At 41.3% G+C, this 11,884-nt stretch overlaps 1 protein-coding gene across 1 annotated transcript in view; it reads left to right on the forward strand.

The window, feature by feature from the left end:
• LOC310771541 (eukaryotic translation initiation factor 4E type 2-like) overlaps positions 1-446 on the forward strand; it is a gene marked incomplete at its 5' end in the record, with an annotated part of 36,186 nt that extends 35,740 nt beyond the window's left edge. The window contains one exon of the mRNA XM_083664130.1: positions 218-446. Coding sequence (XP_083520256.1) covers positions 218-257 — 40 coding nt within the window. The remainder of the gene's footprint in view (positions 1-217) is intronic.
• Positions 447-11,884: the final 11,438 nt, after the last annotated feature.

The following is an 11,884-nucleotide window of genomic DNA, read 5'->3' on the forward strand; positions in this document are numbered from 1 at the left end:
ACCGACCTTCCTCGTTGTGCCAGACGGCAATTAGTGTGGGTTGTGTTCAATGTAGTTCCACGCACAAATGCAATTTTTTCAGTCATCCACACGTCGTGACATATCCATACATGGTGCTATCACATGTAGCACCGCACGTTAGGCTATATATCTCATGTCTATGCTTACACACTCTCTCTTCCTCTCTCTCTCTCTGTGCGTGCGTGCGTGTGTCTAGGGATAATTCCAGCTTCCGGAACACGAAGATCGCCCTGTGAGGAGGAAAAGTCAGCTGACCGTCGTCCTGTCCAATCAGGAAGGAGCTTTTCCTCCCTCCTCATGCCCTGCTCTGTGATTGGCCAGGGGTCACCGTGGTTACCGTGCGGCAGCCTGTGTGTGTGTGTGTGTGTCTGTGTGTGTGTGTCTGTGTGTGTGTGTGTTTACTGTGGACCAATAAACAGGTTGAATGGGACAAAGCTGAGTCAGCGTAGTTTCTACCATCACCACACAAATGCACACTCTCACACATAGACACACACACACACACGCACGCGAGTGAAAGTAGACCGGTGCTCGGCGGTACGCAGTACCGTTAAAATATTTGCTGCCGGTACACAGTACCGGGAAGAGGGGACAGAGTGGCAGCTGCCTGCAATCAAAACCCACAGAAGCCGTCACAATCACATTTCCAACAAGGAAACACATCTGCTGACGTTATGTCAACATAAACAACTGTTAGTTTTCTTATCATTTGCTTCTAAATTCTACAAAAGCCTGTCCCATTCCCAGCATGATGTCAGATCCATGAACATTGCCGGCAGCATGGCATCGGGGGCACATGTTAATTGACTGTGCAGTGACAAGCCTTAAGTGGACTTACCCTTTGTCTGCCTTCATTAAACCATGTAAGTCCTTACACATGTCGTTTTAATGGTCATAGTTTTCAGCAATGTTCATTATCTTTGTAATTATGGAGATAACGACAGATTTCAACATTTTAATGGAGGCTTCTGTTGGCTTAATTATTGGTTAATTGGCACTGTTGCTTTTACATGTGTGGACCGATGACATGAGAGGGAGAGAGAGGGAGGAGGTGGAGGGAGAGAGAGGAGGGGGGTGCTTTTCCGCATGGTTACATGGTGCCTCCAATGCGCAAAAGTCCTGCTTCATCGTTCATCCATGAATGTTTTCAAGGTGATGGCATTTGATTGTCTGCCCAATTCGGTGTCTATATTTCAGTTGATTGATTCCTTCTGCAGTGTTTCCCCTACCATTCTACAGGCCTGGCGGGCCCACCAGGCCAACGACGCCCCCGCCAGATTTTTTTCCTGCTCTCCCCAAAATTCCAATAAACCTTTATGGCATATTATTACAATACAACAATACTGGTGTTGACAGTAATAGAAGATGCCAAATCATTCAAAACAATAAGCACTTTGCTTTTAGGATCATTGTGCCAGAGTTCCAAAACGTGTGTCGTTGCCTGGGAAACGCACATCCCATAATACAACTGTTCGCATCGCATCCCATAATAGTATGATGCTACTTGGGATGCCATTGCAAACATAGATGCGAACAGGTTAGCTAAAAGCTCCGACATCCCTTCAGGCCTGAAAAATGTTCTAGGGGAAACACTGTTCTGGGAATCTTTTGCCTTGCATAAGGATTTCTCTGCTGATTGCATGGATTTCTTCTGTGCACAATCTACTGTGCGTTTTTCCTATGTGTCTCCTGCATTACGTACAAAAGGCTTTATCCAAGCAGTAATTCTCAGTAATTGACTTAGGTTACTGTACATATTCACCTTCCAGACGGGTTCCAGAAGAAAAAAAATGCTTTTAAATGAGCCGTTTGATAAAACTGTTTATAAACCTATTAAGAAAAATGTGTAATGAGCCATTTAATAATACAACTGTTAATTAAATTGACAAATAAAATACTGATGAATTAATGCTGATGATTTGCAAAATGCAATTTAATGTGCCTTTTGTAATCCATTTTCATATTCTTGCTTATTCATTTTCAAATTATTTGTCCTTTCCACAATTCATTTTCGACCTTTACCATTGGACAACTGTTTTACTTCAAGCACAAGTGCGCCACACTATACATAAGTATTTTAATTAGTAACCACCATTTAAATAAATCATTTGCTATAGACTACTACATGATGTCACGTGTTTCTAATTTCTATACCATACAGGTTAGTCCGGGAGCCATGGGGTTGAACCTCGCTTCGTCGGATAAAGTTTTTTTCTCTGCTGATTCTTGTAGTTTGGGGGTACCTATTCAAAATACAGGAGGGTGCCCGGTGAGTACCCTTGAGCATTTTCAGATATTAACCCCTTAATTGATGTGAGCTGATTGGCTGTGCCAGAGGTCAGTAAACGCATGCACTGAGCATGCATTCAGTGCTGGGAGGTCCGTGCTGGGGCAAGCAGGTGCTGCAGCAGCAAGTGCTTTCTGCCATGGGCGGAGTTTGCAGGGGGCCAGAGGGACTTAAATCTACATGTCACTAAAACTCCATAGTCTGAATATGATGGATCAGAAAATATAGAACCACTTCAACAAGGGCCAGCCCCCCAGTGGCCACATTAGATTTAATTTGTACCACCATTGTTAAATCTCCATGCCACTGCCTTAATATGATATTTACATACGTGTTTAAAGGAACAGCATAGCCTAAAATCAAAACTACATATTTTTCTTCTTACCTGCAGTGCTATTTATCCATCTACATTGTTTTGTGTTTGTTGTCTCTGAGTTTTGGAGATATCGGCCCTGATGTCTGGCTTAATTCTCAATACAATGGAACCGGATGGCACTCACACATAAATTAGAAAAACTCACCAGCAATGTCTCTTTCCAGAAATAATGACCCAATTACAAAAGATAAACCACAGACCTAGCTGTGATCAGTTTCATGTAAGAACTATAGCAGCTAGTGGTTGTAGTTCGGTCGAAAGAATATTCGGCAAAAACCACCCTGCTGAATCTCGCACCCCCATTTCTCTGGCAGGCACTGTACGGATGAAACCCAGTTACAAACTGCTATTTTAGGCTGTTTTAGAGTGACAGAATGAATTGCATAGAGTTAACAGTCTCCTGGTCTGAGAAAGTAAGGGGATGCAGTATTCGGCAAAAACCACCCTGCTGAATCTCGCACCCCTGTAGATTTTTTCTGTGAGACACTATAGGGTTAAATCCAGTTACCATATGCAATTATAGGCTGCTTTAGAGTGACAGACTGAATTGCATAGAGTTAACAGTCTCCTGATATGTTAGGCTATTTTGACTTGGCATGGTGAATTTCATACAGCTAACAATAATAGGCTAATTTTTTTAGGGGACCACTTTGGAAGTCTACGTGACTCCACTTGGGGTCACCACCCCAACGTTGAGAACCAGGATGTTTCAACAGAATAATATCAGACCAATCATAAGGAATTGCATATATATATATATATATATATATATATATATATATATATATATATATATATATATATTAGGGCTGTCAGCGTTAACGCGTTAATATATACAGTATATTAGGGCTGTCAGCGTTAACGCGTTAATCGCATGCCGCTATTTTGTCCCTTAGACGCACCTAAAAGCTAAGCATAGGCTATAGATGGCATACATGTAACGTGACGCTCATAACATGGCGGACCATTTAACATTATCTAATGTATATGTGAAGTAATGTTAAATGGTCTGCCCATGTTATACAGTAAGCGTCATAAGGTTATGTTAACGTGACATAACATCACAAGTTTTTGCAGACTTGAATGCTGTTGGTCGTTTGTTCAATTTGCTTTTCTGTATGGTATTGGACATTTAAAGATGATACACACTTGTCTTGAGGTCATCCTTATTTGAAAACATACTTTATCAGATCGATAGAACTCAACATAGCCTAAGGTCTTGCACGAATATGTCTTCTGGTAAATTAGGCATATATAGATAATCTACCAAGCAACACTTGACACAAATATAGGTAACCATTTCACAGCAGTCCAGCCTACCATGGTGGAAAATGAACCATTCTTTAAGTTTGAATTATATCGAAATATATGTTGCATGGTGTAGCCTTTGTGTATGTCGAATTGTTACAGATAACCATATTTCAATAAATATAAATAATTTGTTCATGCAGTCGGTTGGTTCTCCATCTTCACATTCTTCTTCCTGGTCATTTGGTCCAAGCTGGTTCACTCGACATCAAATATCTTTATATCACATCTTATTAACAACCTGCCTGATCTGACCAGACAACTATAATGGGCTCGTTCTATGATATTTGTGGTACATTCGGGTACATGATTTACCTTAGTACATAGCCTACACCAGTGGTTCCCAACCGGTGGTACGCGTACCGTAGGTGGTACTTGCGACCCCTGCTGGTGGTACTTGGAAGGCTCTGTGAAAATTCAAAAAAATTTTTTTTTTTTTTTTTTTTTTTTTTTTTTTTTTTTTTTTTTAGTTTTTGTGCAAAATCCATGGTGGTCATTAGTAGTAGTTTTCAAACATGTGAAAGTGAAATAATAATAATAATAATTAATATTATTGGCAGTGTTTCTCAAGGTAGGTGGTACTTGCGCCCCCCCTGCTGGTGGAACTTGATCCCTGGAATCCCAATGTTTAAATTATGAAGTGGATCAAAACGGGAGGGAATCGTAAAAGAGCTGTAGTAGAGGAGAGCAGCAACGATGAAGCACAAGGAGGTGAAGACAGCAGTCAACCCAGCACAAGTGCAGCTGCTGCAGGTTGCACATAGGCTGCAGGTTGGAATAAATTTGCCTCCTGCGTGAACTGTGCATAGCTGAATACAGGCCCGTAGCTACCATTGAGGACACCGAGGTCATGACCTCGGTATTTTCCACACCAATTTTTTTTTTTTTTTTTTTTTTTTTTTAAATAGCCCTGGTCCCCAGATCTATTAACTCATTGAGTGCCAGCCACTTTTGGAGAACGGACGCTCCCAGTGCCAGAGTTTCAGAGCGTTTTCAGTGATTTCTCGAGGCCCACAGAATATTGTGTGATATTACTATGTAAACACTGAACACGCACAAAGAACGATGAGACTCTATTCTATCATCTGCAAAAAAAAGTTTATTGATCCCATTTTCCGTTCTTTAGTTATGAGCCGGAGAAGATAGCTTGATTCATCCAAAAACAGCAATTTTTTTCTAGAAGCTGAGATAATTGGCCTTTTGTGAAATTAATCATTTCAAGCACATCACTGACTCTGAAGCTAATCTTTTCTAATGTAGTCACACCTCAAAAATAATTTCCTTCAATAAAACAGTTTAGGCCAGGGAATTTTGTTTGGCAGAATAATATTTTTAGCTACAACCAGCAGCGCTGGCCCCTGCGTGCGCTGCTGGTTGCAGCTTCTTGCTGGTTTTGATTTGCTGCTGGTGGGTATCGGATATTCTGGCTTGCGTTTGTCAATCCTGTCCTGCTGCCTGGGTCTGTCTGGGTGTTGCGTGCTGCTCTGCGTGCCCCCCCCCCCCCCCCCCGCCCGCCCCGCCTCGCCTCAACTGCACACTCCTCCTCCTGTCTGTGGTGGCTCTCTGCTGAGTTTGCTGTGCGCACAGTGAAGGGTGCGGAACAGCCAGGCTTTTTTACAGCGTTCCGCGTGTGTTTGTCACCGGCAACGATGCTTCCAGTTGAGAATAATAACAACTCCACGGTGTGGATGTGCAGATGAGCTGTCGCAACCGACACGGAGCGGCTCAATTGTGGGAGCAGATTGGCTGCTGCAGGCACAGCTGCAGTAACGTGCTTCAGCATATCGATGCATACGGATGCGATGCGATTTCCGTTTCCATAACGACTTCTTCTTTGTTTTTTCCTTGCCTTTCTGTTATGTGGAGAGCACTGTCGCCACCTAAGGGTTCTGTAAAATAGGTTATAGACCTCCAATAGCTACAATAGTTGTACCAGAGATGTATCAGGGATTGATCCACGTCCCACCGTCAAAAAACGCAATTGACGACAACCGTCGTCATTGGCACTCTACGTCAGTATTTGAATTGACGACAGCTGTCGTCATTGGCATTCAATGAGTTAATCTGTCATTGATGTTTTAATGCGACAGTTGATCGGAAATGCAACAATTTGCTTCCTCTCTGTGTGCTATAGAAGAGAGATAACTCACAACATTCAGATTTTGCATTGAGGCTAGATTGGGGCTATACTTTGGGGACAGTTCTATTGAAGTGAATGGGTAAGTAACTCCCCTGTAAGTGATGTTTGTGTAGATGGGCAATTGTATTTAATTGAGCAGTATTCTGCCATGTGACCTGTATGCAGAATATAAATTATATCATATGGGGAGACATTTATTTTTTGTATCATTTTAAAGCAACAGCACAGTAAAGAGGATATTAATCTAACATGATGTATGTAGTTCTTTATAGATCTAGCCTCTTCATTTTGCTCTCAAAGTGCACCAGATTGAAGCATTTTACTTTAAAATGGACAAAATTTTCTATCCGGGGGTGCCCAGCCCCCCCTGGTCCCCCCACGCCGCGCTAAAATGACCTCGGTATTTCTCAAACTATGGCTACGGGCCTGGCTGAATAGACTGTATTTTAACGTCGGTCATATGGTGGTACTTGGAGAGCCAACTACTTTCTCAGGTGGTACTTGGTGTAAAAAGGTTGGGAACCACTGGCCTACACAACAAGGTTCTTTGTTGGCAATGTTTATTGACAAAAGCACACTGGCAGATACATACCAAATGGTTCAAAGTAAATCTATCAAAAGTCTCAAATCTGTCAGCATTATATTGTCAGCATTTGGCTTATGTTATTGCAATATCTTAGGTTGAAAGTAATATGTAATATGCATATGGGAATCAAAACGTAGCATTAATTTTCACAAATCATTTGACCAGGGGACAATGTGCCTCTGTTGTGTTGTGCTGTTCTTGCTCCACCATGGTACTCCGGCGCCCATCCCTTGAAGAAACAAATGACACCTTGTTATATTAATCACTATAACATTAACGCCACCAAATTTCAGTTAAAGTATAGCAACGGTGCTCACCACCTTGCTCACATGTTTACGTTAGCACACGATGCTAATCGAGCTAGCGTTAGCTTACAAACATGAGCATCACTCAAACAGTCCAACATAGCAGAGCACCAAGTGCGCGATCAAATCCACCTCAGTTATAAAGTTTAGAGTTTGCCCAGATATATAATAAGTATAATAGCAGTTTACCTTGTGGAGGCTTAGAGGCAGCAGGCTGGAGGCTCACACCACACACCATGGTCTCTTGGCCAGGCCCCGGACAAGACGGTGGTCGGCTGGCTGGACTGCTACTCGCCCATACCTTCGGACTAAAAGTTATTTGTTTTCCTGGACCATTTCACCACTGCAACCAGCCAGCCAGCGAGCAAGCTAGCAACCAGAAGCGAACAACAAGATGGCAGTCAGTTCAAGCCTGTGAGACAATTCCGGAAACTCCCCCGGCAGCCGCTAGGGGCAGCCGCCCCCTCCTTCTCCTTCTTCTTCTACTAGTGTTTTAACAGCCGCCCCCTCTCCCCGTACTTCCGTGTAGAATTAATCCATTCAAACAATCAACGATGAGCAGGAAGTGGGAGATTCAAGCCTCATTTCGTTCCATCAAAACCCAATGGGTGACGTCACGCTCACTATATCCATCTATTATACAATCTATGCTTCTACTGAACATGTAGGCATTCTGATGTTAACTTAAGCAATACTGCCGCCTAGTGGCCGCTTTTAGACCGGTTTCCAAATTATTAGTGCATAAAATCAAACCGATCAATAGTAAATGCTACATGAATACATGAATGCTACATGCTGCATTTCTAACTATTGTAAACAATATACACAACATTTTTAGCTGAAAAAAGTTTACATAAAACAAATACAACATGGGGGTCACGTCAAAAGATGGTACATGGGGGTCACGTCAAAAGATGGTGCAGGCGAGTGCTGGAACAGATGTGTTTTGTCACCTATCAATTCTGACAATAAATATATAAACCATAATTAACCTTCTGGTTTCTTTGGGGTCTAAGGAGAATACTGATCTTAAAACTGTAAATTGAACATCATTATTATTAATACATATTTATCGTGATAAATATCGACATCGATCAATATAAGAAAACATATCGTGATAAATTGTTTGGCCATATCGCCCAGCCCTACTAAAGAGGTAAGTCCTTGGTGAACAGTCATATACAGTATACAAATATATACAAATATATATATACAAAGCCTCTTTGTAATACCAAACAACATTCACCCTATTACTAGATTTTTGTACCATAAACATAATGATAGGCAGATTCTTACTGGCAGGTGATATTGGGTATTTTGGTCCTCTGCTGGGTCCTGTATCTCCTTTTATGGAAGATTATAAATTAATTCCAACACATTGTAAATGTTTTGCAAAGGAAAAGCCACTATGGAGAAATTACATACTTTCATCCATGCGTTCTACCCAACGAAGCTGACAAGAGAGCGGAGGCATGTGAGACCAAAATGCCGGGTGAATATATTATGAACGCATGTATAGTTTTTACGTTGTATGTCATCCAAAGCAAATATGTAATTACTCAGCTAGACTATGTTGTAGTTGCAGACTATGTTTTGGGGCGTGGTTGACAGGTTGCTTGTCCACTGATTAGACAGCTCGCCGATCACGGACCAATAGCAGGCGTGCTCTGTGGGAAACCCCTGAACTTGTGTCAAGATCCAAGATGGCCATGTGAGGCGTCAAAAAACAGAAGTCCACAGACCAATGGGTTGCCCCCTGCAGGCCATTCGAAAGAATGCAGGTTTAAGTGCACTTTGGCTTCAATTTTGACAGAGCTACCCCCTTGTATGTAACACATTTATGCGTGATGAATGGTTTACACTTTAGATTAGGGGATGCAGAAAGCCTTGTAAATGAATTGTAAATGATTTACATATCATTTATAACAGGTGAGAAACTTAATTTACTAAAAGTTTATAGATGACTTACAACGCATTTGTGATATGTTAACATAGCATTTATTAATCATCTACAAATGTATATTCATGTTTTGTAAGTGATAAGTTCATTAACTAAAGGCTTATAAATGAGTTACGACTGAACGTTATTATTACTGCAATAAAAGATATAAAGATTAAGAGAACTATATACAAATTAGGAGAATTGCCCAAGTACCCACAAATAAATAGGACCCCCTATGGGAACACAATGTTAATTACATAGGCACCTTTTCCATCACCCATGATCTAAACATTTAAAATTGTGAAGAGTGAGAGCAGATTTAATTTGCAGATCCAAACTATTCCACTCGGCAGCTCCAGTGTAAGCAAAGGGGCTACCCTTACCAGTAAGACTTTTAAATCTGAACAAACACAGGTTAGCAATACTTGATCTTGTAAATACACTATGTCAGAGAAGTTTTATAGCAGCGGTTTGGTTGCCAGGTTTGCAGAGAGTCAATTAAATTGTATAACTGCAGTTGGCTGAGCTGCTAATCCTAATCTGCTCTGGATTACTGCCATTCACATGGGCTCCTCCTCCAGTAACTCTTCATCTCAGTGGTACCAGCTGGTACACACACACACACACACACACACACACACACACACACACACGCACACACGGGTTTAGACATGGGTCATGGGTTACTTTAGACACATCATGATTGTTATAGCAAGTGTCAACAACACATAGCTAATTTGAATGCCATGGGTAGTTATTCCCAGAATCTGATTTAGTAAAAGTTTGTTTTGCTAACTAGCATGTTGATTGATTGATTGATTGATTGAAAGCATTTATTGACATCAGATTTAAAAACACAGGTATACTGTATATATACAAGCATTTAAAAAGGAGAATATCAAAAGGATAAAAGCGCAAAAAAGCCCGAGAGCTTATTTCCATTGTGGTCGCTCCAAAATGCAAAAGTGAGAGAGTATGAGGTCTGTGTATGTGTGTGTGTCAGCGTAGGTATGAAAAAGTTTACTGCTTGTGTGTGGGCGAAATGCGAGGGGAAGGTGGGAGGGTTCAACAAACGGGAATCAAAACATAACAGGAAGTAAGACATCAGAGCAATGAAAATCTAACAGTTTAAAAGTATTATATGATACACCTTAAAAGATAAATACTGAGGAAGAAACAGAAGAAAAATCTGTCAGTCTAACACAGCTAAATGTTCATACATACAGTATATATGTATATGTTAACGTTAGCGCTAGGGTTGCCACCTTTCAGGCAGAATAATAAGGGATGCCCACCCCCCCCTTCCCCCGCAGCAAGGGCCACAACCATCACGGGCCCGGAGGCGGGGTACGGGGCCAGTCAGTAGTAAATCATAAATTAAACTGTTTCAAGAAAGCATTTAGATTCATACTTAAAGTTTGACGTGCTTAATTAACAATTAACTGAATTGGAAATAAGCCAAATAGATAATTTTTCAATTATAAACTCCTAAATAAATGGGTATATGAGGAAAATATTATTGAAAAATGCAATTTTCCAGATTGGTTGATGGTTGAGCGTATAACATCATCAGAGTTGTTTATTTTCTTCTCATATGCATTATATTGATTCATATATTAAATTAATGTTTATTTATGTATTTGACTGTAAAACTCAACATTAAACACATCAGATCATAATAATGTAGCCTAGAGAGGCAGAGGCACCTCAGCATGGTAGTTAACAAGAAATCAAATCAGTCCCTTGTGCTGTGATTCATTGACATCTATGTCCTAGTAAATCTAGATCAGAACATGATGTCCCATAGAAGGGGTTAAAAAGCTGTCATTACCGGTACACTAAAATGAAAAATAAGCCTAACCCAACCGGGACTTGTTGCTAAACTCACTGAGCTGCTGTTGTTAAAATCACCGCTGCCTGTTCACCCACCAGCCTGCCGCTCCTGGCTCGGTTGAAAGCCGATCCCGCTTGCCATGTTGCGCTCTGGACTCTTTACTACTGACGCAGCCTTTGTATTCCTTTTGACTAACACTGTCAAGTGTTTGATTCTTCATATTCACATGCAGCCATTTTCCCCACTGGCATTCTATGCAGACCCGCCCCATCTCTGCTCTCTGATTGGCTCACACCAGATCAGAGAGCCAGAGAACAGTGTCAGCCTGACCCTGATTAGTGGCTAAACTAACCAATCTAACCCATGCAGATGCAGAGTAAGCTGGGTTTTCATCACGCAATGCGGGTGGGATGAAAATCCGGGACAAACCGCGTCCCGTATTTGTTCAAAACGGGATGCACGTTTGCACACTGTAGCTCCCATTCAATAATTTATTGGACAAGATCCCTGATTTGACGTTTCAACCTAATGCTCTTCAGACATGAAATAGCATATCGTCGCTGTCCGATGAGAACCACGCATCTCCACAACGGCAAGTTTTCACGTCGTCATATTTGGCACGTCTTCATTATAGACAGTTTCTCGCTGAATGTGTTGTTACATTATTAATATCTTGGATATGGGATGACATAACGTAACGTTAACGTTACTTTATTCTCGTCAGAAACCACTCCGATTTGCATGTTAAAACAAGTTTGCAGCCTAAGAATAACTGGAAAACATTTTATTGATCTATTCACATCAGAGAAAGCCAGGATTAAACAAAACGATATCAGAAATACACAGCACGTGTGCCGTGTGACTTTTCCGCGTTTAGTGTCCTGCGTGGGGGGGTACAGACAGAGGTAGGGGAGGAATTTCGAGGTTTGACTGACAGATTGAGGGCGAATGGCGTTACGATAATTACTCACAAGCTCGTTTTAATGCTTTTCCATTGGTTGCATTTGTATATATATATATATATACATATTGTAACGTGTCTGGTAATCCAAGTATTACCTGTAATGTGATGTGCAACCTAGGTG

The sequence above is a fragment of the Poromitra crassiceps genome (genome assembly GCF_964638095.1).
Source record: "Poromitra crassiceps genome assembly, contig: HAP1_SCAFFOLD_771, whole genome shotgun sequence".
Lineage (NCBI taxonomy): Eukaryota > Metazoa > Chordata > Actinopteri > Beryciformes > Melamphaidae > Poromitra > Poromitra crassiceps.